Source organism: Mustela erminea, chromosome X (genome assembly GCF_009829155.1).
Source record: "Mustela erminea isolate mMusErm1 chromosome X, mMusErm1.Pri, whole genome shotgun sequence".
NCBI classification, from domain to species: Eukaryota; Metazoa; Chordata; class Mammalia; order Carnivora; family Mustelidae; genus Mustela; species Mustela erminea.
The window spans coordinates 59,473,882-59,500,498 of record NC_045635.1 but is presented as its reverse complement, the minus strand read 5'-3'; the positions used below and the strand labels follow the sequence as shown (position 1 = coordinate 59,500,498).

The following is a 26,617-nucleotide window of genomic DNA, read 5'->3' as shown; positions in this document are numbered from 1 at the left end:
CTCAAAGTAGGAGCTACAAGGTACAAAATCCAAAATTTTAGAATTGGCTCAATAAGGAGGATTAGGCTTGGAGCCATAATGGTAAAACTATGGAAGATTAGAAAGTTATCACCCTTAGTTATTTGGTGGTGAAACATTTGGTCAAACAATGTTGCCTATGGTAATTTAAAAAGTGGGCTCTGTACCAACCAAAGCTGTAAGGCAGGGCAGTTAGGTTATTTTTAAAACTGTATATGGGCGCCTGGGTGGTTCGGTCGGTTGGGTTTCTGACTCTTGATTTCATTTCAGGTCACGATCTGAGGGTTGTGAGATCCAGCCCCATGTCAGGCTCCATGCTCAGCACAGAGGCTGCTTGAGATTCTCTCTCCCTCTCACACTGCCCCTCCCCCCTGCTCTCCCTCTCTCTCAAATAAATAAATAATTCTTTTTAAAAAAACATGTATGGGGGCACCTGGGTGGTTCAGTGGGTTAAAGTCTCTGCCTTCGGCTCAGGTCACGATCCCGGGGTTCTGGGATTGAGCCCCACATCGGGCTCTCTGCTCAGCAGGGAGCCTGCTTCCCTTCCTCTCTCTCTCTGCCTGACTCTCTGCCTATTTGTGATCTCTGTCTTTCAAATGGATGAATAAAATCTTTTTAAAAAGTATGTATTTTTTAAACCTGTCTACACAGAAGGGTGGGTCACCGGAATAGATACAGGGGAGAGACAGAAAGATGAAAGGAAGCTATCCTCACCCCTACGGTGGCCATTACGGCCTTGCACCATCATCTCAGGTCCTGGCCCTCACGTCAACAAGGCTGGAAGAGTTTCCCCCCAAGCAAAAGCTGAGGGAGTTTCTTACCACAAGGCCTGCTGTACAAAAAGTGCTAAAAAGGAGTCCTTCAAGTTGAAACCAAGGGATGGTAAACAGCTATGTGAAGCTATGTCAAAATGGAAAGATCTCTGGTAAAGGTAAGTCCATGGCCACACAGAAGAACCCGGATGGTACCATGGGCATATCTAAGGTGGTATCTGGAGAGGAAGCCTGAGAAGGTCATCTTGGAATGGGGGAGATCTGGGTTGCTATATGCAGAAGGAGAGGAGAGGGAAAGAGAAGAAGCTGAAGAGGCAAACGATAGAGGGGATCGTTCTGGATCAAGGCCTGCTGGAAGGGCTACGGGGGAGGAGCTAGGGTGCCTGTCAGAGACTGCTGGCAGGGAAGGGGGATGACTCTTCCTCAGCTATGGCAAAAGGAAGTCAGGGAGAAGGAGACAGGCGTTCTGCTAATGAGTGTGTTCCCCCAGCAGAGGAGGAAAAAACCTATTGGTTGCAAACGGGAACATTTGGAAGCCGACACAGTAAGCAGAAAGTTATCTGGGCCCAAGGCCACCCAGGGAAAGGGAGTGTGGAAATGTGAGGCAGCAGTTGAGGGCACGGTGACGTGGCTAAGGCTTCAGGTTCTGGCTTGGCAGAGAGGTGACTGAGGCTGTCCCTGAGGCTGTCTGGGAAAACAAGGTTGGCTGGAGGGGCTGGAAGCCACGCTGAAGGCAGAGTGACTTTGGCAGAAGGAAGAGAACTGAAAAAACCAGAGGTGGTACTCAGAAAAGAGGATTTCCAAGTTTAAATATTTGAAAATGAAACCTGAAACTTGGGTTGAGCGGAGAAGGCATCCTAGGTGTGATTAAACCCGTGGGAGGCTGACTAAGAGCAGAGGTGGGAATTACTGAAATTGAAAGGAACAGTTCTATGGTGTCATCTATTCCCCATCACATACCAAGGACCCAGGAGATGACAAAACTTGGGCCCGAAGAGGTGAGGCAGCCGGTCAAGAGAGATGGCGGGGTTGAGATTTGAACCCAGATCTGTGAAAGGGACATGGTGCTCTCCTGCCACCAGCAGGGAATTGGCATAAAACAGATGGCATAGACGGAGGACGATGTCCCCCAGGTGAGGGCAGGTGAAGGCAGAATTAAGCACAAAGTTAGTTTGGACAATGGAAAAGAAATAAGAAAGTTTGGTCCGGGGGTGCCTGGGTGGCTTAGTCGGTTCAGGTCATGATCTCGGGGTCCTGGGATCGAGTCCTGCGCTGGGCTCCTTGCTCAGCAGGGAGTCTGTTTCTCTCTCTCTCTCTCTCTCTCTGTCTGTCTCTGTCTCTCTGCTCCTCCCCCACCTCATGCTTTCTCTCTCTTTCAAACAAATAAATAAATAAATAAATGCAAATAAGATCAAAAAGAAAGGTTTCGTTAGGTTCTTACACTAGGGACCTCATTTTTTTTTTTAAGTTCATTTTCTCTGGGGCCACTTTTAACAAAAGTGGTTCTTTAAAGGTTATCTGCATGTAGCACATGACAATTTGGTGAGCACTTTCACTTCGTCGCTTGGTGCCTTCCCGACAGTCTCTGAGGGTAGCTACCATGATTATGCTCGTCTTCCTGGGGAGAAACAGAAGCTCATAGACTGTGATTTGTCCGTGATCACACAGGAAGTGACAGATGAAGGGGCGCAGTCCAGACACAGTGTTGAAAGTAGGATTTACAACCCCACCCCACCCCCCCCGCACCATCACTTCAGTGTTGAAGAAATCTCTAGCTCTAGCACCTTCAGCCTGAATTATCTGGGACCAGAAGGGGGTGGTCTAGGAAAATGAGAGCCATGCATGCTTGAAACCACGTAGTTGGAGAGTACTACTGAGAATCTTCTAAAATGGCAGAAATACAGACATAACGACACAGACTGTACCTTCAAAGAACGCATCTGTGTCGAGATGGAGAAAGAATTGTTTTTAAAATTGCAATCCAGGGGTGCCTAGGTGGCTCAGTCGATTAAGCGGCTGCCTTCGGCTCAGGTTCCAGTTCAAACCCCGCATGGCTCTCCCTGCTCAGTGGAGAACCTGCTTCTCCCTCCGCCTACCGCTCTGCCTACTTATACTACCTATCTGTCAAAAAAAAAAAAAAAAACGTTTAAAGAAAATAAAATAGCAATCCAATATGCTAGCTTCTATGCCATCCTGGTAGACACTGTACTGTGGGATCCCCAAGGAGAAACAACCACTACCGTGCTGGGCTTTGAAAGCCAGCTTCTGGCACAAAGAGCATCCTGAAGGGTAAGAAGGCAACTGAGTTCAGGCATAGCAGATGGGAACAGTGTGCCCAGGGACACAGACAAGAGCCTCTAGACCCATTTGGTGAACAAACCTTGCAGCATGCTTGCAAAACTGTTAAGAAGCCAGGAAACAGGGGTCCCTGGGTGGCTCAGTCTGTTAAGTGTCCTCCTTTGGCTCAGATCAGGTTCCCAGGGTCCTGGGATCAAGCCCCGCATCAGGCTTTCTGCTCAACGGAGAGTCTGCTTCTCCCTCTGCCTCTGTGTGCACGCTCTCTCTCTCTCTCTCTCTCTCTCACACTGTCTCAAATAAATAAATAAGTCTTTAAAAAAAAAAGAAGCCAGATCACAGGGACAGAATATCAGTCTATTTAAGGAAGGCAGTAGAGGAGAGTTCTGGAGAGTTTTGAACAGGAAGGTGAACAAGGAGGTGATAGGATTAGGTTTGTATTCTGAACAATCTTTTCCGTGGAGAAGAAAGTCTGGACCCAGGAAAATTGGAGAGGAGGCTGTTCACAGTGGGCCAGGTGAGAGACTCTGGCTTGAGCCATGCAAGGAAAGCTAGAGAGGAGGAAATGGATCCGAGGCAGCTCGCACAGGTAATTTTGAGCACTCATGCTGTCAGGGTCATGGAATCATAGGAGATATACCTGCTTAGCAGATATGGCTCGCTGCTCTCCAAAAATACGGGCAGCCAGTGTGTGCAGGTGAGTTCCTTCGAGCACCGCAATGCTTTTCCATTCTCGCTCAGTCTCCCTAGAATGCTTGTTCGTGTACACTGCTCCATGAAGTAGATTGTATTCTCTGATTGTGGATAAAGACACCCAAAAGCTTCATTTTAAGCATGTCATTTCCCATGTAACTGTGTGTCCAAGCCCTTTGGCAGATTGAAAGGCATGTTGCTTTGTTATTAGTCCCAGATCATAAATCTAGGTATGGAAGAATATTATCCTTCTCTCTTGGGTTTTTTTTTTCTTTTCTTTTTAATTTTATTTATTTATTTATTTTGACAAGGAGAGACACAGCGAGAGAGGGAACACAGGCAAGGGGAGTGGGAGAGGGAGAAGCAGGCTCTCCACCGAGCAGGGAGTCCGACCTGGGACTTGATCCCAGGATCCTGGGGTCATGACCTGAGCTGAAGGCAGCCTCTTACCTGACTGAGCCACCCAGGCGCCCCTCTCTTGTTTTTCTAAATCAGCTCAATTTCGGTTCTGCACCCCATCTCAGCAGAGTGTTGGGAAATTCTACCTGAGTCATTCTTGCATTTCCTGCCTCCCTGAGATCAAGACTAGGTCTTGGAAACTTCCACAATGCCAGACATCTGAGGGAGCACCATCTCATCATCAATTATTGGTTGTCTGTAAACTGCCACTAACCCTTTCATTGTCCCTGTCACGGGAAGCTGAGGAAATCTGCCAGACGGCTGGGAGCTCTTGTGTTTCTGTGTGAACAAGGCGGGGATGAGGCGGGGGAGAACTACACTTTGGGGGAATTACCAGCTCCTCAGAGCGCTGCTAGAAAGCCAGGTCCGGAGACCCACAGTGCTCTCTCTCCCCCCTGCCAGGCTACATTCCTTCCCTGACCTGTTGAAGTAGTGAGGCAGTAAGGAGCAAAGCTGGCTTCACTTTGGTAGGGGGGGGCCAGTGGGGAGAAAAGGGAAAAATACACCCTTGAGCCTAAGGTGTTTACAAAGATGAGGTGATTAGCTGATGAGCGGATTTATGAAAACTGATATAATATCAGAATAAAGCGATGTGGGAGCTTAGGATTTAAAAAATAATTTGAAAATTCCAGCATCCAATCTAACTTTAAGACACTTAAAATGGCTTCTAGCCCCATATCATGTACTCATGGGACATCCAATTTTGCTCCTAGGAGCAAAATTTCTTTTCTTCCTACGCCTGTGTGGTGGATGAAATTAGATGTCCACATCCTCCCCAGGATTTGTGAATTTATGTTATATTACATGTCAAAGGGTAATTAAGCTTTGCTGACTTTGAGATGGGGAGATTCTCTTGTATTATCTGGGTGGGTCAATATAATCCCATGGATTTTTCTTTTTTTTAAAGATTTTATTTATTTGACACACAGAGCAGGGAGAGGGGCAGAGCGAGAGGGAGAAGCAGGGTCCCCGCTGAGCAGGGAGCCCAACACAGGGCTCCATCCCAGGACCCCAGGATCATGCTCTGAGCCGAAGGCAGATACTTAACCGACAGAGCCACCCAGGTTCCCCTCACATGGATTTCTGTAAGTGGAAGAGGGAGCCAGAGTGAAGAAACCAGAGAGATGACAGTCTGAAAAGGACTCAAACCGACATTGTCGACTTTGTAGGTAGAGGAAGGGGTCATAAGCCAAAGAATGTGGCTGGTTCTAGAAGCTGGAAACAGATTCTCCCTTAGAGCCTCCAGAAAGGCCTCCTGCAGGCACCTTGATTTTAGCCCAGTGGGACACATTTCAGACTTTGGCCTCCAAAAGTGTAAGATGAAATTGTGTTGTTTTAAGCCACTGAGTTTGTCATAATTTGTTAAAGCAACAATAGGGAATGAGTACAAGCTGACAAGGGAAAATCCAACTTGTGAATTTCTCATCATTGTTTCCAGTATAACTGCTTCCATCCCAGGGCTTGAAGGCAGCACTGGGCAAGACCGGTATCATGTTTGCTCCCATGCCTCGGTGGTAGATGGTGTGGTTAGAGCAGATGGCTCACCTCTAGCCCTGCCTACTTGGGCTTTTATAGAAATTGATGTCCTCAGGGATCCTGGGTGACTCAGTGGGTCAAGCATCTGACTTCGGCTCAGGTCATGATCCTAGGGCCCTGGGATCGAACCCCGAGTCAGGTTCCCTGCCCAGAGGAGAGCCTGCTTCTCCCTCTCCCTCTGCCACTCCCCCTGCTTGTGCTCTCTCTCTCAAATAAATAAATAAAATATTTTTTAAGAAAGTTTTTTAAACAATTGATGTCCTCTCTTTGCCCTCCAAGCCATCTGGAAACCAAGTCTTGACCAAAGATGAGTGTTAACAGTTATTGGATCTGCAAACAGATTCTTCTTCCAGCCATGTCCAAAGACAGTAAGTTAAGGAGGAAAGCTACTTTACCTATTTCTCTTTTTTAAGACAGGGGAACCCTTTCCCCAAAGCCAGCCAGCTGGTTTCCCCTTACATAGCATGGTCCAGAACTCAGTCGTCACACATGATTACTCCTGCTTCCCAGGGAGTCTGGGAGAGTGAGTACCTGACATTGAAAGGGTTTTCTAGTGGAAAAGGAGAGGCGCACGGCTGTCAGGCAGGCAACGAGAAGAAGGCTCCAGAGCCACGGTCAGCCCAAGCTTTAGCCTGCCTCTCCACGACAGCATCCTGAGCTCAATATCTTGCTTCCTCCCGCACCAGCTGGGATACTGGGGTTCACTCTGAGTAGTGGGTTTTCTGCTTTCACTCCTTCCCACGCTCCTGGCCAGATGACCACCTGGGTTATGGTAGAGCCGCAACACCAAGGGAGCAAGCCTTGTGGCTGAAACACTACTCGAATGAAGGTTTAATGCCAAGCCTTAGAGAGTGTTGATGCCTCCTCTAACTTTTGGGCTTGTTACAGAGGCTGGCATTCCTTAGAGGCAGGCATGAAAGCTAGGTCATTTGCCTGCACATTATATGCAACCTGAGTTTTCAAAAGCATCCTGCTAAGTTGTGCTTTCTACCTATCGGGCAGCAGCAGGGGGAGGGGTGGGGAGGCGGGTGGAAGGAGGACCAGAGAGCTTGTAAGAGATTGGCTTCTCCGACCTAGCCTGGACAGAAAATTCCAGGCAGACAATGGCCAGGCTCTTTCTCCCTCCAGCACCTCCTGGAGACTGTTGCGGTGATTCAAGAATAGATGGGCCCTGCTGGAGACCAGAGTGGTTAGGAAGCCTTAAGAGGCAGGACACAGACTAGGCAAGGAGACCCCAGCATCTTCCTTCTGGCTGGAAGCAGGCACAAATATCACCCACACAGAGGAACCCAGCCATCTGGCCCCCAGGGCTTCTGCAAGGTAAAGAGAAGGATTTTTCCAGGGGAGTCTTATCGAGGGGGCCCATTCCAACCTCCCAGGGGGTATAAATGGCCAGCTCCCAGCTCAAAAGATAGATCGCTAGGGCTGTTGGGTGTGAAGTGCAGGGCAACTGCGTCTTTGGAGGTGGCTGGCCCAGCCAAGGGGGACGACTTGCCTTTGAATCCCGGCCCTGCCCTTTATTTGCTGTGTGATCATTCCGAACCTCACTTTACTTTCCTGAAAAGTAATGATCCCAGCTCCCAGCAGCAGTATTCACACCAGCCAAAAGGTAGAAACAACTCAAGTGTCCGTCGACGCACCCATGGATAAAGAAAACGTGGTCTACCTGCACAAGGGTTAGACCATAAAAGGGAAGGAGATCCTATCCCGTGCTACAACATGCATGAACCTTGAAGACCTGCGAAGTGAAATAAAGCAGTCACAAAAGGACAAAGACTGTATGATTCCACTTCCATGAGGTGCCCAGAGGAGTCCAGTTCATAGAGACAGAAAGCAGAATGGTGTTTGCCGGAGGCTGGGAGGAGACGGGAATGGGAATGTGTGTTTAATGGGTGCGGCCTCAGTTGAGGAAGATGAAAAGAACTCTAGACATGGATGTGGTGATGGGTGCATGAAAGTGTGAACATACGTAATGCCGCTGAGCTCTGCTCTTAAAAATGACTCCGACAAAGGGTACCTGGCCGGCTCGGTTGGTGGAGCGTGCAACTCTTGACCTCTGGGTTGTGAGTTCCAGTCCCACGTCGAGTGTGGAGATTACTTAGAAATAAAATGTTTTTTTTTTTTTTTTTTTAAGAAATAAAATCTTTGGAAAAAGTGGTTACGATGGTAAACTTTAAGTGATGCATATTTTGCCATTAGGTTTTAAAAATGACTTGCCCATCACTAAAGTAAAACACTCACATTAAAATAGTAAGTGTCGGGGCCCCTAGGGTGGCTCAGTTGCTTAAGCACCTTCGGCTCAGGTCATTATCCAAGGTCCCTGAGATTGAGCCCTGCATCAGGTTCCCCACTCGGCTATCTCTTTCTGTCAAACAAATAAAATCTTAGAAAATAATAATGATAAAATAAAATCATAAAGTGTCTAAATGAAACAACTCAAAACAAAGAGTCTGATTCCACGTTGACATACAGGTCTCCCTCCTGCCCATCATTGTGAGGGAAGAAGGCCGAGGGACCTAACAGGTATTAATTAGTGTATTCTTGGTATTTATAAGGAACCAACATATTCTAGAACTTTAAGTTTACACAGACTAGCTTCAAAGCCATCATCCCATTTTATCCTTTCAATATACCGAAATGATTGGAGATGTTGAGGTTAATGTGATTTTCTCTCTATGAAGAAGGCATGGCCCAGCATAAAAAGGTATCTGTGAGTCTTTGTTCCCTAAAGTGGTTAAAATGGCAAGTTTTCTGTCGCGTTTAAAATGAGAAAAAAAGGGGTGCCTGGGTGGCTCAGTGGGTTAAAGCCTCTGCCTTCAGTTCAGGCCCTGATCCTGGGATCAAGCCCCGCATCAGGCTCTCTGCTCAGCAGGGGGCCTGCTTCCGCCTCTCTCTGCCTGCCTCTCTGCCTACCTGTGATCTCTGTCTGCCAAATAAATAAATTAAATATTTAAAAAAAAATAAAATAAAATGAGAAAAAATATAACAATAATGCTACATGGTTTTTCTCCCCAGAGAGCTGGGGAACTTCGGGAAATAAGAAAGCCCTGGATAAGGACCCCATAGAGAAAGGGAAGAGTATTCCTTTTTGGCAGCCCCAGCCTCAAAAGGGGCTCAGGTATCCTTTGTAAGGCCTCAGATCAGTTGGCTTGAACCTCACATTTAATACTCAAAAAAAAATAATTGGGCACTAAAAGCACTCGGCCTCTCCTAAAGGCTGGCTTCTCTCTCTGAGATCCTGCAGAGTTGCTGACCACCCCCACTCCAGCCTCAGCAGTCATGGCCAGGGTGCCCTAGCCTACTGGGCCAGGAGGGACTGGAGGCCACTGACTGCTGGGTCCAGCCCAAGGGCTTTCCCTTAAAAAAAAAAAATTAAATTGGGGCCCCTGGGTGGCTCAGTGGGTTAAGCCTCTGTCTTCGGCTCAGGTCATGATCTCAGGGTCGTGTGATCGAGCCCCACATCAGGCTCTCTGCTCAGCGGGGAGCCTGCTTCCTCCTCTCTCTCTCTGCCTGCCTCTCTGCCTACTTGTGATCTCTCTCTCTCTGTCAAATAAATAAATAAAATCTTTAAAAAAATAAATTAACACCTCCTCTTTCTTCCTCACAAGTCCTGGCAGTTCTCTGCTGGCTCCCTATTTCCACGCCCTAGCCTTGGCCCTGTAGTCTCCAACCAGGGCCTGAGGCTTTTGACCATCCCTGGCTCCCGCCATGCTTTCTGCTTTCTCTCCGCACCTCCTCCTTGCCCAGCATCCCCGCCCCCATCCCACCCCACAACCCCCCTCCCCCCAGGCAGCTAGTGTTCCTGGCACTTTTCACATCCGGTATTATCTCCCCCAAGAAGGTCAAGAGGGTTAATAATTGATGTCAACATTGTGAACTTTATTACCACTCTTCAATATAATATTCATTAACAGCTGTGTTTGAAACGCGCATCTCCTCAGCACTCCTGCCTAGTGGTTTTCCGCTCTTGCTACGCATTACAATTACCTGGAGAGCTCTTGAAAGCCGCCCAAAGCCCAGACACCCTCCCCAGCCCAATTAAATGAGAAGCACAGCGCAGTCATAACTCTCCATCAGGCGTAATTACCTCTCCACATCTTTGTAAGCAGTGGGTCCCAGTCCTTGACCCACAAAAAGAATTAGCAGGAGAGCTCCATCGGTATCCAGCCCCATTCCTCCCATGCTGAGAAGGGTCTGACGATCTGTAGTATCCTTTCCAAATTTCAAGTTGTTTCTTCCTGTACCCTACTTCTGTCTCCACGCCCATTCTTTCCAAAAGCACATTTTTCACAAGTGATCCTGGCTCAAAATATACTCTACAGTGATAGCCGGGGAGTTGTGGAAAACTGAATGGTTCCCAAAGAGCCATCCAGTCCTAAACCCTAGAAACTATGTACATTATCTGACATCCTTTCTTGGAAATGGGGTCTTCATGACGTAATTAAGTTCAAAATTTTGAGACGTGGGACGTCTGGGTGGCTCAGTCGGTGAAGCGGCTGCCTTGGGCTCAGGTCATGATTCCAGGGTCCTGGGATTGAGTCCCATGTTGTGGGGCTCTCTGCTCACAGGGAGCCTTCCTTTCCCTCTCCTTCTGCCCCTTTCCACCGCTCATGCTTTCTCTCATCCACGCTCTCTCTCTCTCTCTCTCTCTCTCTCTCTCAAATAAATAAAATCTTTAAAAAAAACAAATCTTAAAAAAACAATTTGAGATGAGGAGTCTCTCCTAGATTATCTGGGTGGACATCAAATTCCATCAACAAGTGCCATTATAAGAGAGAGACAGAGGGAGATTAGACCCACAGAAGAGGGTACTGTCTGAAGATGGAGGCAGAGATTGCAGTGACAGGGTCACAAGCCAAGGTTTGATGGCCAACAGCCACCAGAAGCTGGAAGAAGCAAAGAATGGATTCTCCCCTAGGGCCTCTGAGGGAGTGTGGCCCTGCCAACACCTTGACTTTGGACTTCTGGCCTTCAGAATGCAGGAGAACAAACTTCCATTGTTTTTAAGTCCCCCCCCTCCAGTGTGTGGACATTCCTTATGGTGGCCCTAGGAAGCTGATACAGTGACCAAATAAGATCAGTAACTCTTCATTTTTTTAAGACTGATTAGTCAGAGAGAGAAGGAGAGCACAAGCAGGGGGAGGGGCAGTGGGAGAAGCAGGCTCCCTGCTGAGCAAAGAGCCACGAATGCGGGACTTGATCCCAGGACCACCCCCACTATCACAACCTGAGCCAAAGGCAGGCACTTAGCACTTAGCCAACTTAGCCACCCAGGCACCCCAGCTCTTGTTTTTATAGCTTCACCAAAAGTTTCCTATGCTAACGGGCACTGTTTCTCAAACACAGGCCCTGGATGAGTGCTCCCCGGAATGCACCTTGTGCTAGGTCACATGCTAGCCAAGCAGCAGGGAGCAGAACTCACAGCATTGCAGGATGCGTGTGTGCAAGACCTTTATGTGTGAGCTATAGCCACACACAGATTCATCATGCCTCTACCCTTTCAGAACCTACTATGCACTTGCTTATAAACTCTTTCAATAAATATTTATGAGCACCCACTATATATATCAGAAATTACTCAAGCCTCAAGCCACGAAAGATAGAGTGATTTTACAAGCAAAAATAGGGGCACCTGGGTAGCTCAGTCGGTTAAACATCTGACTTTTGGTTCCTGCTCAGGTCATGATCTCATGGTTCCTGAGATGGAACCCCGTGTCGGGCTCCGTATTCAGCCAAAGTCCACTTGGATATTCTCTCCCTCTGCCCCTTCCCCTGGTCATGTTCTCAATCTCTCTCTCTCTCTCTCAAATAAATAAATCTCTAAAAATAAATAAATAAGTAAATAGTGAAAATAAAAATAATAAAAACAAAAAGGAAAAATCATGTCTCTTGTGGAAAGTACATTCTAACAGAACAGTCAGTAAGCAAATAAGCGAATAAATACCAGGTAGTGACTAACGCTAAGAAGAGCATAAAATGAGCTGAAAGGGTAGAGAGGGATGGGGGGTCGCTCCTTTAGATTGGGTAAAGCCTTTCACTAGGTGATTCCCTACGTTAGTTGCATGTTAATCTTCTCAAGAACCATTTCTTCTTCCCCATATGTGGTAGATATTATCTCGATTTTGCCGAGGAGGAAACCGAGACTCAGGGAAGTGCAGTGACCTGCCCAGATCATCCAGCTGTTCAGTGGCTAATATGGGATGGAAATCCAGGCCTGACCAACACCAATAACTGCCCTAAAAGTCCATTTACCAGTAGTGTGCTATATCGTGTCTGTACTCAGCTGGACTCACAGCGAGAGCCTCTAGAACCTGGGGTGGGCTGGTCCACAACAGTGGAATGAATGGTTCTGAGGGTGAGAAGGCTGGAGGTTGGATTGGCAAAGGCTACTTGCCCTGCAGAATTCCTTCAGTCTGGGGCACCTGGGTGGCTCAGTCAGTTAAGTGTCTGCCTTCAGCTCAGGTCATGATCCCAGGGTCCTGGGATCAAGTCCCATCAGGCTCCCCGCTTGGCGGGAAGCCTGCTTCTCCCTCTCCCACTCCCTCTGCTTGTGTTCCCTCTCTCGTCCTCTCTCTCTCTCTCTGTCAAATAAATAAATAAAATCTTCTAAAAATGAATTTCTTCAGTCTGTTTCTGTGTTGGGAAGGTAGGCACGGAGTACTGAAACTTCCCACTGCTCCCCCTGTGGCATCTCACCTTTCTTTTCTGTCCTGCTCCATCAGCTGGGGCCCTCAGGGCAGGGCCATGAGATCTCAGATAAAGAGAGTTTTGAGTGTTTATGGCTCACTGGCTCTGGCTGCACTTCTGGGTCCTAGATGGCAGGTAGGATGTGGGCAGAGACGAGCCAAGCACTGGATACCTGGGGTGTGTTTGCAACAGCATATGGCCCAGTTTGCCTGGGACACAGGATACCCGAAGCAGAGTGAAGACTGGGGCTGGAGCAGGAGGCTGGGGCCAGATCACAGAACAGCTTTCGCTCTCTGGGTTGGTGTTTGCCAAAGCTTGTACTGCAGACAACTCACTGTTCGGGATAGTAATAGCAGTGACAGGAAGAGGCTTTATGTGAGGAAATAAAGGTTCCTCACCAGGAAGGTGGAGTTCAAAGAGACTAAAACAGATATCCTTTAAAAAAAAAAAAAAAGATTTACTTATTTATTTATCTGAGGCGGGGGAGCAGTGGGGGTGCAGGGGCAGAGTGAGAGGGAGAGAGAGAATCTCAAGCAGACTCCACGCTGAGTGTGGAGCCTGACGCAGGGTTCAATCCCAGGACCCACAAGATCACGACCTGAGCCAAAATCAAGTCAGACACTTAACCGACTGCACCATCCAGGTGCCCCTAAACAGACTTCTTTTATGCCGGACTCCCCAGACTTGACACGAAGGCAGAGGGAGAACAGAGAGGCCACCGTGGATGCCATCCTCGTGGCAAAGGTGGGCAGAGACCCACTGGAGGCAGATTGGGCTGGCGCTGGCAAGTCAGTGCTGTGGACTCCGGCTCTGGATCATCTTCTGTCCCCTCCCTGCCACCCCCACCACCCCCACCTCAGCCAGCAGTCTCCCTCCAACCTGTTTCCCTGCACCTACCTGCTCCTAAACTCTCTTCCAAATAGCTTCCGAACCCCACCACCTCCCTCCTCCCCCTCCTTCTTCTCCTCCTCCTCCTCTTCTTCCTCCTCCTGTGTCCCATCAATCCCGTCTGGGGCCTCTTCCTATGCAAGTGCTTCTCCAGCTGTATTAGAAGCTACAGTAACTTTTAGATACTCTAAGTGTGAAAGACCTCTATTCACTAGCAAATATGCTACAAATGCATCTGATTCTGCAGAGGGTTCATCCTAAGCCATCCTCCAGAACAATCTAGAATTTTTTTAAAAATATCATTTGCCTGCCTGGTTTTTTTGTTTGTTTGTTTTTTGTTTTTTGTTTTTTTTTTAAGACCCAGACAGGCTCAGCTTTGAGTTTACTGCACCAGTTGGTTTCCATGGTAACCACCGATGGTTCCAGACTCCTGTGCTTCATTTTTCTGTGCTGGTACACAGCTGTGGCTTTCTCCCTTGTTCCAAGAAGGGGCCCTGCCTTGGTTTCTCCTGAACCTTGCCCCAGTCCCTGCCCAGGCTTAGGCACTCTGGAACTCTGGCTGGGGATACGCTTCCTGAGCAACACACCCCTCCTGTCAGGCCCAGGTAGGGGGTGAGCTTCAGGCTCCTCTGCTCCTCTTAAATTCACATCATGGACTCTTCAAACCTGAGACAGTAGAAGAGGGTGGTGGAAAGTGTGGACTTTGAAGCCAGACTGCTTGGTTTGAAATCCAGGCTGTCACTTATTGGTCGTTGAACCATGGGTCAGTTACTTAACTTAGTTGCGTCTGTTTCCTCATCTTTAAAATGGGAATATAAATAGAACCTACGTGAAAGACTTGTTATGAGGATATGTATGCGTGATGGTGCTTTAAACAGTGCCTTGCGGGCTTCCCGGGTGGCTCAGAAAGTTAAGCATCTGCCTTCAGGTTGGGTCATGATTCCCGGGTCCTGGGATCAAGTCCCAAGGCAGGCTGCCTGTTGAGTGAGGAGTCTGCTTCTCCCTTTCCATCTGCTTCCCCCCCTGCTCATGCTCGCTCTCTCTCGCTCTGTCTCAAATAAATAAAAATTTTAAAAATAAAGCTACACCTGGTATGCTCTGTTACCTAAGTGGAACTGATTAATATTGTTGGTGCCTGTCTGTGTCATCATCAACAGGCATTTTGGCTAAGGCAACAATAAATGTGGTACCGTGTGAGTGGGGAAACTATGGGTACCACAGAGAATATTTGGTGTCCCCTCAATCTCCTTTAAAGGTTTGATCCCCAGAAGCCAGGCCCAGCTCGTGCTACCCCCCACAACTTGGAGAATGCGCCCCCCCTCCAAGGCAGGCTCCTTGTCTCGAAGGGACCTCTCACCCCATTACCCATGAAGACTTGGGTGTGGAGTTCAAAACTGGTACCCAGGCCCCACAGTCAAAGGCAGCAGCACTTTGACCAATTCTGCAACTCAGGGCCCAGGCTCAGGCCTCCCCATCTAGGGCGTGGGGTACCTCCATGCAAATGAAGCTGCCTCCATGGGTGTGGGCTGCGGGGAGCTAACAAGTCACACCTAGCATTCACTGCACGCCAGGCTGGGATCTGAGCGTCTGTACCTGGACAGCCCCCTTTCATCCGCAGAGGAGCCCAGAGAAGTGAAATGACCCACCCAGGCTCACACGGCCAGCAAATGGCAGAGCTAGGAATCCAGCCCAGTCTGTCCCATGGTCTCTGTGATCACTTGCTCTGCCACACTGCCTCACACGGGGCCAGGTCAGCTCAGACCAGCAAGCACCGATGCTTGCCCTGTGTGTGCTACTCGATGCCCTGGGCGGAGAGCTAAGGGGCTCCACACTAAGACTAAGCAGGGCCCTGACCAGCCGCAGCCCTGCCCAGGACCTGTGGGAAAAGCGCCCCTCCCAGGCCAATGCCACACCCTGTTGGGATTTTAGGAGATCTGTTTGGGTAGTTGAGGAATTTTCCAGAAGGCCCAGGAGTCCAGGCAGGTAGAGTCCTCACGGGATGGGGCCCATCATCACCAAGGGGCCTCGTGCAGGCTCCCAGGAGGGCAGCTTCAGGCACAACTGGGTGCCCTCCACGGTAAGGAACCAGGGAGAGACACCAGTCAGCTGTGTTTGCCCAGCGGGCTACCTCTGGGCTGGGCGTACTGGGGTTTCCAGGTGCATCTCTTCTGAGCCCAGCAGCAGCGAAGAGCCCCAGCCCAGACTCCAGGGGGAGCAGAGTCTGCCTTCCGGGCAGCGCCCCGCCACTCCCTCAATTTGGCGGGCCTCTTTCTGCTTGGGAGAAAGAACTCGAGGCTCTCATCTAGGCACACCCTGTGAAGGAGGCATATCTTAACCCCTTCTCTTCAGCCACTTGAGCCCAGGATGGGGTCACCCTGAAAGCTCCAGGCACAGCCACTGTTCTTTGAGGGACGCTGAGTGGCTTGGAGAGGGAGCTCAAGGACCTTAAAGCTTCCTACCTGGAGAGCAGGCTGCACTTTCCTTCCTGGTTCAAGAGGCTACAGGGAGAGGAAACACGAGAGACTACAGAACGGAGCTGCAGGGAAACAAACAGGGTTTCAGAGGGGAGGGGTTGGGGAAGGGGATAACAGGGTGATGGGCATTGAGGAGGGCATGTGGGTGATGAGCACTGGGGAGTACATGTAACTAATGAATCACTGAACACTACGTTAAAAACTAATGATGTGGGGCGCCTGGGTGGCTCAGTGGGTTAAGCCACTGCCTTCGGCTCAGGTCGTGATCTCAGGGTCCTGGGATCGAGTCCCGCATCGGACTCTCTGCTCAGCAGGGAGCCTGCTTCCTCCTCTCTCTCTCTCTGCCTGCCTCTCTGCCTCCTTTGTGATCTCTCTCTGTCAAATAAATAAATAAAAAATCTTAAAAAAAAAACCCTAATGATGTGTTTATTATACAGTGGCTAACAGAACATAATTTTTAAAATGCAAATAAATAAATAAAATCCAACAGAAAAAAAAAAAAAAGAAAGAGAGTGCAGGGAAACTGGGAAGGAGTCAGGCCTGAGAGGTCACATGTAGCCCGATAGAGGGAAAAGGCAAGAAGCAGCCCAGGATTCCGGAAATAGCGCCTGCCAGGGAGAAGCAGTGGGGACACAACTGTGGGAGCAGACGGCGCTTTGGGGGAGGAGGCCGCCAGCCACAGCCAGGGAGCCTTTATTCCCTTCACTGTCTTCACGTGAGGTTTCCCAGCTTCTCGTGGGAATAGCATCAGATGCCGACCCCACCCAGTTCAAGGAAGATTCCTTCAGTAACTTTTATTTCAGTAGAATATCATTGAGGGGAAAGTTGCCAGGAGAGCACAGAGAGCTCCCTGACACCCACGTCAGCAACCATTGGCATCTTACCTGGTTTGCCTTATTCTCTGTGAACCTTCTCTCGCTCTGCGCATATGCTTTCCAAGTTATATGTAAGTAGGTTGCAGATGTGATGGCCCTTTACCCCTAAATATCTAAGTGTGTATTTTCTAGAACAGAGACTTTTTTTACATCGCTGAAATCAGCAAAAGAGCACAGATATAGGGTTATTCTCTCATCTCCAGGCCATATTCAAGTTTCACCGACTGTCCCAGATATATAGCTTAATTTTATTTTCCTTTTGGATGGCTTCTTAATCACTCAGCTAGGGGCGCCTGGGTGGCTCAGTGGGTTAAGCCGCTGCCTTCGGCTCAGGTCATGATCTCGGGGTCCTGGGATCGAGTCCCGCATCGGGCTCTCTGCTCAGCAGGGAGCCTGCTTCCCTCTCTCACTCTCTGCCTGCCTCTCTGCCTACTTGTGATCTCTGTCTGTCAAATAAATAAATAAAATCTTAAAAAAAAAATCACTCAGCTAATATGTGAATACAGTCTCTGAGGAAAACCTTACAGATAGAGCCAAAGTAGTCTTCTTGGCCCACCACCCTCCATCCCAGTCCCTCAGACCTTAAAAGGTATTATAGTGTCTGTAATGGGTAAGAGCATGAGGTCTTGGGCACATGGGTGGCTCAGCTGGTTAAGCATCTGCCTTCAGCTCGGGTCATGATGTCAGGGTCCTGGGATCGAGTCCCATGTCGGGCTCCCAGCTCAGTAGACAGTCTGCTTCTCTCTCTGCCTCTGACCCTACCCACCCCTCGCCATTTGTGCTCTCTCACGCTCTCTCAAATCAACAAATAAAATCTTTTTTTTTTAAGATTTTATTTATTTATTTGACAGACAGAGATTACAAGTAGGCAGAGAGGCAGGCAGAGAGGCCGATGCGGGGCTCGATCCCAGGACACTGGGATCATGACCTGAGCCGAAGGCAGAGGCTTTAACCCACTAAGCCACCCAGGCGCCCCAACAAATAAAATCTTAAAAAAAAAACCAAGAGCATGACGTTTCTGCCACTTGTTGGCTGTGCGGCTTTGAGTGAGTTCCTTAAACTCTGTGTTTCTGTCGTCTGTAAAACAGGGGTGATTAAGAGTAATAATGTCAAAGTCACTACGTGGTTATAGCAATCAAATTAATTTGTCCCAATAAAGCTCTTAGAGTAGTGCCTGGCACATAGTTACGTAATCAGTGCATTTCAGCTGTTCTTATTCTCCTGTTTGACCTTACTCCGTGGGGCAACCCAAGGGAACCCAACAACCAAACGGTGGGCCTGCCAATAACTTTGTTTCCAAGGGGTAGCCCAGCTTACCAGCGTGGAGGACATCCCCCAACCGTTCACGATGGGAGTAACTGGGACTCAGTTCAGGCTTCCACAGTCAGATTTGTGTGCATTACAACATAACAGCATTGCCACCTGTATGCCTCTAGAGAGTGTGGGCTGGCCTCCCAGCTGAGGTGGGCGCCCCGGGTATGGGCCAGGATGGAAACAGAGGCACCCAGAGCCCACACATAGGGAAGTTTCCAAGCCAGGCCTTCCAGGGCTGACCTGCAATAGTATGGCGATTTCCGGGAGCAACACAGATTCTCCTGGGGACGTCGCAAAAGGCGTCTGACCCGTGGCTGGTCTTTGCTGGGTCCTCCAGACCTCTTGTCATGGAGATTCTGATGTTTCTTCTCCCTGGTAGGTGGGAAGGAACAGGGCGAGAAGAATGGGGCTGTGATGAGCTTTGGCAAAGCTCACTCTAGGACACAAGATGCCTGGTTGGGACCGTATGGTAAGGAAGGCGTGGCTCTTAGAAGAACAAGTCCTTAGGCAGCAGTGTGCTTTGGGGGGGTGGGGCGCAGGCAGGGGTCTCCAGCCTCAGCAGTCAGAACAGCCCATTAGAAAGCAGCGTGAATAGGAATCTTGTCACAAGGCCTACTGGCCAACTAGCCTGGGACAAGTCACTTGACCTCTCTGAGTCACCACCTCCATCCCTCAGAGGAGGTCGTGTGGGGTTGCCTGGGTGGCTCAGTTGATAGAGAGTCTGACTCTTGGTTTTGGCTCAGGCCATGATCTCAGGGTCATAAGGTCGAGACCCGTGTCAGGCTTTTAAGATTCTCTCTCCCTCTCCCTCTGTCCCTCTCCCCCAATTCTAAAAAATAAAAATAAGAGATCATGTGTGTGAAAGTACGGGTTTGCTGAATGGGAGCCATTTCCACGTCTCAGTTTCCAGGCATAGCTGGGGACGGGATGATGAGAAGGTCGTTGTGCTTGGGTCTTGAGCTGTTGTCCAGCCCCCTCTACCTTCCTGCTCACACACATGCCTGCCTTTCTGGCCAGACTGACCACCCCTGGGCTGACAGTCTCTTCTTGACTTTCTTGCCTTGGCACCTGCTGTTCTCACCACCTGAATCGTCTTGACAAATGGCAGCAACACCCTCCGGCCTTAGTCCCAAAAATGATGAGGGCCCCTGCAGCTTGGGAAATCACCCTCATGGGCCTGGACGGCATACACCCTGGCCCACGGCCCCAGCATGCAGAATGTTCTTGCGTCCGAAGAGGGCTCAGAGCTGCAGGAAACAGAGATGGGGGTGGTCCCCAGTCCCGGGGCCTCCTTGTGGCTTAAGCTGTACTTCTCTGAGGAGAAGGGCCAGCAGAAGGAATCCCCAAGTCCCAGCCCCGAATGGGGCAAACTCACAGCCCTTCCTGGGGCTAGCTAAGACCCTTCTTAACCATCTGTAAGAAGAGTCCAGCCACAGCTGAGGCCGCCACCTGAGTCCCACAAGAAGCTCAGGCCCCAGCAGCCTGGCGCTTTTGGAGCAGGGCCCCAAGGGGCATGGCAAGGCCCCACGAGGGAGGTCTCGAGAGGCAGCAGACACTGAGGGGAAGGAGAAGGAAATGGCCCCCTTCCCTGATCAGCCCAACAGAAAGCTGTAGAGGCCCTCCTTCCTGTGAGAGCCTGGGCCCAGGGCTCAGACCTCTGAGCCTCCCATCTCCCCAAACCACAGCCCAGAGGTGTGAAAAAAAGAGAAAAAAAAAACAGGGGGATGGGTGGCAGAGAAGAGACAGGTGCACATTTCACACCTTGACCACAGGTGGGGCCCAGAGCAGCTTCGCTCTGACTAACTTCCTCTTCAAGCTTCCCCTCTGGCTGCTCGGGAGGGCAGAGGCAGGAGAGGCACATCTAGCAGAACTCTGGGTGCGGGCCCCTGGTGTGGTGGGTTCTCTCCCTCCTGCCGCGTGAGGGCTGGGCCCGCCCCAGACTTACCCTGTGGGCAGCTTGGGACAGGAGAGGACCAAAGCCAAGGGCCGCCGTGGAAAGTAACCAGAATGAGGAGGAGCCCGCCGCTCACCAGGCAACTCCTGGGCCGCGCACCTGTGGGTGTCACTGGCAGTTTCCACAGCAGCCCCAACTCTCACACGCATCCTGGGCTTACCCCTACCTTTCAGACAAGGAACCTGAGGCAAAGAAGTGAAATGCCAGAGGATTAGGCAAGGGCCCACCTTTTTGGAGGCCACCCCAGCTCATGGCCCACAGGGCAGCACACCCTACGCCGGGGGTTCCCCTTGACCCGAAAGGCTCCTTGTCACTCTCATGTGTAGCCAACCTCCCTTGCTCAATGTTCTCTGCTGAGCTCCTGCCATGTGCTGGGCCCTGGCAGGGGCCTCGCAGTCTCTGCAAGCTCAGTTCATCTCCTTAACAACCCTGCCAAAGGGACAGGTGCGAAATGGGTATGGCACTTGTCTGAGGTCACCCTCAGGCATGGTATTATTCAAGGACATCCTCAAGTAAGGGGTGGGGGGAGCCTGAGCCAGACCCAGTCAAGTTCAGAGTTCTTCCCACCCCATCACAGCCACGCCGGAGGCTATAGCCCAACTCAGAAAAGCTCTCTGCAACTTTTCAAACCTCATGTCCGACCTTCTCTCATTTCTCCACGCCGGCAGCCTGGGAAGGTGGGGTGCATGATCCCCATGTGACCAATGGGGACCGGGGCACAGGAGGGGAACCAGGGATGCCTAGACTTTGACACTGTACACGGACCAGTGACTTCCCAACCTCTGTTTGGAGGCCCCAAAGGGAGTTATTTACCCACTTCAGCCAACACAAGCTGTTTCCAAATCTATTGGCTATTTTCCTGCATAATTTCATACAGAAAAGATCCTTTTAACACCAAAAAGGGGGATGAATGACATCATTGCAGAATATAAGACCCTTCTTTAAGTCGAACAGAGATTTTTGTTACTCTCACTTAAAAGCCCAGTTGGTGGGAGCTCCTCATGGGCCGGCAGCCGGAAACAGGGCTCCCAGCTCCAACCCTCTTCATCACCCCGCAGGCAGTCAACCGCCAAGTCTGACCCATCCTAACTTCGAGGCCCCTGGTATCACAGGCCCTGCCCACCTGTGCTCCTCCTCCCGACGTCCCCCAGGGTCCTCAGCTCCCTCTGGCCCGGACCTTGTGGGCAACAAGCTGTTTAGAGCCAGGACACTCACATCTTCTGTCCACAGAAGGTGGAGAGGGGCTTGCTGCCTTGCAAGCGTGTGTCTCATCAAGAAGTTTGAGGCAGGGGCACCTGGGTGCCTCAGTGGGTTAAAGCCTCTGCCTTCGGCTCAGGTCATGATCCCAGAGTCCTGGGATCGAGCCCCACATCGGGTTCTCTGCTCAGCGGGGAGCCTGCTTCCTCCTCTCTCTCTGCCTGCCTTTCTGCCTACTTGTGATCTGTCTCTCTGTCAAATAAATAAAATCTTTAAAAAAATAAAAAGAAGTTTGAGACAAATTCCAGGCCTGAGCCTAGAGGCTCTGGCGAAGCCCTCTGCCTGAAAACTAGACCCCAGTGGACATGCTTTGCCTCAATGTCTCTGTCTCTGTGCATCTCCTTTTTGTCTCGGTGGGAGATAGGGAAAGAGGAAACTGCTTAGCAGACACAAGGTAGGGGCAGTCTTTCCCTATGGATAAGGAGAACAGGGCAATAGGGAAGGGAGAAGGGGGCAGAGGGCCAAGGGCCAGAACGGGGGGAGAAACCAGTATAGCATGTAACCATGAAAGGCCTGATCGGTTCCACAAATGTTTACAGCTTTTCCTCCAAATCGGGAGCACCTCGTGTACCCTTCCCTAACCCTATCCTCCTCCCTCTAACCCTAGAAGCGACTACTCTCACGAATTTGTAGTGTCTCCAGTCCCTGTCTTGTTTTATTTTTCGTTAAGATTTTTTTTAAGGAATTTCTCCACCCAACGTGGGGCTCAGACTCACGACCCCGAGATCAAGAGTCCCATGTCCCACCGACTGAGCCAGCCAGGCGTCCCTCCAGCCCTTCTTTCAAACTTCTGGGACAAATAGCTGCATCCCAAACAACAGGGTATAGTTTTTTGCGTGTGGTTTCTCGAATTTACATAAGTGGTGTCTGACTCCACGTGATGCGTTCTATAACTGGCCTTTTCCACCATGTGGTGATTAGATTTTTCTAGCTGCAGCCATGTCAAAACATACCATTTCAGGTTGTTTTAAAAAAGATTTTGTTTATTTATTTGAGAGAGGGAGAGAAAATAAAGCAGGAGTGGGGGATGAGGAGAAGCAGACTCCCTGCAGAGCAGGGAGTCCAACGTGGAACTCAATCCCACGCCCGGGATCACTACCTGACCCAAAGGCTGATGCTTAATCAGCTGAGCCACCCAAGCGTCCCAGCAGGCCTTCTGTTTTTAAGTGCATAGATATATCCTAGCTTATCCACTTAAAATGACTGAAAGCAGTGCGATGAGTGATAAAGAGAGATAGCCATGGTTTCATTCCCAGCACCAAGCCTTATTTGCTGTGTCTGCCGAAGGACTTTCCCCCCTGCTCTGGATTGGCCTTGGGGATAACACCCCCGCCTCACAGGGGAGTTGTGTGGTTTGAATGAGGCCGTGTTGGAGAGAGCGCCTATAACACTGTCTAGCGTTGGAGAGAGCGCCTATAACACTGTCTAGCACATACCAAGTCCATTATTAGTAGTTCCCTTTCTTCGTCCCATTGATTAGCAGGGAGAAGCAATAGTGGAAGACTAGATTCAGTGTGATGGATTGCTTTAAAATATTTTCATTTTTAGGGGCACCTAGGTGGTTCAGTCGTTAAGCGTCCGCCTTTGGTTTGGGTCGTGATCTTGTGGCCCTGGGTTCGAGGCCCGCATCGGGCTCCCTGCTCAGCGGGAAACCTGATTCTTCCTCTGCCTCTGCCCCTGCCCCACTCCTTGTGCGCGCACTCGCTTGCTCTCTCTCCAATAAAAAAATAAAACCTTTAAAAATACATAAATATTTTCATTTTTCAAGGAGGCTCGTCTCTTTTACAGACCGAAGACCTTTAGCCACGCAGTCTATAGTCACGCACGATCCGCTCCAGCCCAGGGCCCACGAACGCAAGTTCGGAGCATCAAGCATTGACTATCACAAGGCAGGAGCAGCAGTTTGTGCCCCTGGCAGCGGGGGCTGCCCCCCACTTGCCAGACACGGTGCTTCTCTCTCCGATCCCTCCCCTTGGATGCCCTGCCCTTTCCCAGGCCCCAGGCTGTCTGGTCCCAGACTCCAGGCCAGCACCTGCAGAGCAGCTTCCCCTGGCCAGGCGGAGAATGTCTGGAGTAGGAACTCCCGTGGCCCAGGGTCTGGGGAGGCCTGGTACGGACAACCCCATGGAAGAGGTTGCTGCTGAGAATCATGCGAAACCCTCACTTCCTCTGTGTAACACAGGTCCCGACCACAAGCACCAAGGCTGAGGGGCAGGCAGCACGCAGGCCGGCAGCCGGAGTACCAGCCCAGCGATGGTCCCTGAGGTAAGTGCCGCAGCCCAGAAGGCCAGGAGGGACACAGCTACGCCACTCAGAGCAGAGAGCCCAGGATACTGGGGGAGAGTCAGGGCTGGGTAACCCCCACCTCCCCCTCCTGAAGCTGGGGCCACCTGAGGGTTGGGTGAGTAGAGAGAGCATGCAGAGGTTGTGGTAAATGGAGCCCTGGGCCAGGGAACTGGGAACCCACCTTGGCCCCTGGTTTGTGTAGGACCACAGGGGAGTCCCCTGTCTTGTCTGGCTTCGGCACCTCATCTGCGAAATGCAGCAGGTAGAGGCTCACCTCTGACGGCCTCCAAGGCTGCCTTCAGCTCTTGACTTGGAGCTTACTCTTCCATGCGGGACTCAACTGGCACTGAGAAGGCTCGAGGCTCTGGGGTGGTTTGCAGGGTGATGGGGTAAGGAATAGTTCTACTAGAGTTTGATTGGGGGAACCCCCAGTGGGTGGCGGGTGGCCTCCACGTTTGGGAAAGGAAGATCAGGAGCCAAAAGCATGTGATGGGGGGGTGCTTCAATGATTTGTGGAGAGGCCCCACGGGGGGCAGGAAGTTGGGGTCCTTAGGCAAAGACTGAGGAGGGAACTTGACTAAGAGAGGGGACTGTGGGGAGGTGCCTGGGGAGGAAGGTGGTAGAACTAGGCGTGGCTGGGGCAACAGAAGGTGAGTCGTGAAGGAAGAGCCGGGAGAGGCGAGGGGGCAAGGAGGGTTCTTGGCATGGGAGGACGGCTCTCCCTTGGGCCCACGATACCCAGGCTGATGGGGTGGTCCAGAAGGGTGAGAGAGAAGCAACCTTTGGGATAAGAAGTTACCCCTGCCACCCAGGGGTGGGCATGGTGGCAGCAGTGGTGGCCACGCCTGAGCAGATGGAGTTCTGAGTTCCATTGGCGAGGCCTTTGAAGAAAGGCAGGAGCAGTGGCAGGGCATGCCCCTGGCCTGGGGCCTGCCTGATGGAGGAGCCCCTCAGAGAAATGCTCCCATAGTGACTGCAAGGCCTCACCGGATCCGCTCCCTGCCTTCGTCTGCAGATGAGCGAGCGCCAAGTGTTCCAAGCCTCGGAGCTTGCCTTCCTCCTGGAAAACTGCAGCTCTTCCTATGACTATGGAGAAAACGAGAGTGACTCATGCTGTGCCTCCCCGCCATGCCCGCAGGACTTCAGCCTGAACTTCGACCGTGCCTTCCAGCCGGCCCTGTACGGTCTCCTGTTCATGCTGGGGCTGCTGGGCAACGGCGCCGTGGCAGCTGTGCTGCTGGGCCAGCGGGCGGCCCGCAGTAGCACTGACACCTTCCTGCTCCACCTGGCCGTGGCCGACATTCTGCTGGTGCTGACCCTGCCCCTCTGGGCGGTTGACGCCGCCATGCAGTGGGTGTTTGGGTCCGGCCTATGCAAGGTGGCTGGGGCCCTCTTCAACATCAACTTCTATGCCGGGGCCCTCCTGCTGGCATGCATCAGCTTTGACCGCTACCTGAGCATCGTGCACGCCACCCAGCTCTACCGCCGGGGTCCCCCGGCCCGTGTGACCCTCACCTGTGGGGTCGTGTGGGGGCTCTGTCTGTTCTTCGCCATCCCCGACTTCATCTTCCTGTCAGCCCAACGAGACGAGCGCCTCAATGCCACCCACTGTCAGTACGACTTCCCACGGGTGGGCCGCACAGCCCTGCGCGTCCTGCAGCTGGTAGCTGGCTTCCTGCTGCCCCTGCTGGTCATGGCCTACTGCTATGCGCGCATCCTGGCCGTGCTGCTGGTTTCCAGGGGCCAGCGGCGGCTGCGAGCCATGAGGCTGGTCGTCGTGGTTGTGGTGGCCTTCGCCCTCTGCTGGACCCCCTACCACCTGGTGGTGCTGGTGGACACCCTCATGGACCTGGGTGCCTTGGGCCGCAACTGTGGCCGGGAGAGCCACGTGGATGTGGCCAAGTCGGTCACCGCGGGCCTGGGCTACATGCACTGCTGCCTCAACCCACTGCTCTATGCCTTCGTGGGCATCAAGTTCCGTGAGCATATGTGGAGGCTGCTGGCACGCTTGGGCTGCCGCAGCCAGAGAGCACACCAGCGGCAGCCGTCGTCCACCCGCCGCGAGTCATCATGGTCTGAGACCACAGAGGCCTCCTACTCGGGCTTGTGAGGCCAGGTCGGGGCTCTCCTTTCAGCACGTGGCCCCAGTGCCCCTGTGCTCCAGGCTCCTTCCTCCCTCTCCTGGTAGCCTCCTGCCCCACGTGCACTCTGGGGATGCTCTGGCAGCAGCCCCAGCACCCCCAGGGTGTCCCGGGGAGGTACCCCTGCCCCGGCCCTGCCCTTGGCTGTGGGGTCTATGCCCATTGCTGCTCCTTAGTTGCAGCGCCCCACTTGGAAGGTGGCTGTCTCAAGGCCTTGTTCCCTTGGCTGCCCAGAGCCCCACTGTCCCTCTTATCCAGTAACTAGACCTTGGCCTTCCCCAGGTTTGGGGAGCACATAGCAGAAAGCATGGTAGAGAATGCCCCCATGGGGCCCTGGCCCAGACCTCCAACCCAGCATCTGTAGCTGTGGTCCCCCAGACCTGTGTATTTGCTCCTGGTTTATTTTTTTATGTCTACAATTCTGCTTACAATGCTTCAATAAACAAGATAAGCAGGCCCAGGGTGTATTTGTCACACATCATTATCCCCAGGCCAGCCCAGGCTTCAGGGATGCGTTTCCCGCTCTCCTTGCTGGACCCCGGATCTATGCCAACCAGTGCTGCTTGCATGAACATCCATGTTGAGCCTCCTCTGGGACCCCTGGCGCTCCTGCCCCTCACAGGGAAGCACCCAGGTGCATGGGTGTGTGCCAACAGCTGCCTGGACCAGCCAGCTGCTCTGTGGACATAATTTGGGGAAGGGCCTTCAGACACGAAGACCTAGTCCCTGCACTCCAGAAGTTTAGGCTAGCAGGGATGACGTGGTGAGAAATGACAATACCAAACTGTCTATGCCACGAGGCAAATGAGTGGCTTGTGGACTGTAACCCTGGCATTCAGAGCCCCGTGGCTAGAGCCATTTAGGAAGGCTTCCTGAAGACAGGAATGAGCAGACTTTAATGAACAAGTGGTATTGCCAAGGGCAAAAAGATGGGAGACAGTATTTCTGGGCAGAAGGGAAAGCACTG

General features: G+C 51.4%; 1 protein-coding gene across 3 annotated transcripts; it reads left to right on the top strand.

Moving 5' to 3' along the window:
- Positions 1-1,242: 1,242 nt before the first annotated feature.
- On the top strand, positions 1,243-26,127 carry CXCR3 (C-X-C motif chemokine receptor 3). 3 transcript variants are annotated; one of them, XM_032331861.1, is made up of 3 exons: positions 1,243-1,335; positions 23,406-23,488; positions 24,648-26,127. In XM_032331861.1, the coding sequence occupies exons 2-3, from the start codon at positions 23,477-23,479 to the stop codon at positions 25,617-25,619; spliced, it is 984 nt and encodes a 327-aa protein (XP_032187752.1). In that variant the 5' UTR covers positions 1,243-1,335; positions 23,406-23,476; the 3' UTR covers positions 25,620-26,127. The 3 variants fall into 3 exon arrangements, with proteins under 3 accessions (XP_032187752.1, XP_032187750.1, XP_032187751.1); XM_032331859.1 differs by having other exon boundaries at positions 1,245-1,335; positions 24,525-26,127; XM_032331860.1 differs by lacking the exon at positions 1,243-1,335 and having other exon boundaries at positions 23,387-23,488; positions 24,525-26,127.
- The last annotated feature ends 490 nt before the right edge of the window (positions 26,128-26,617 follow it).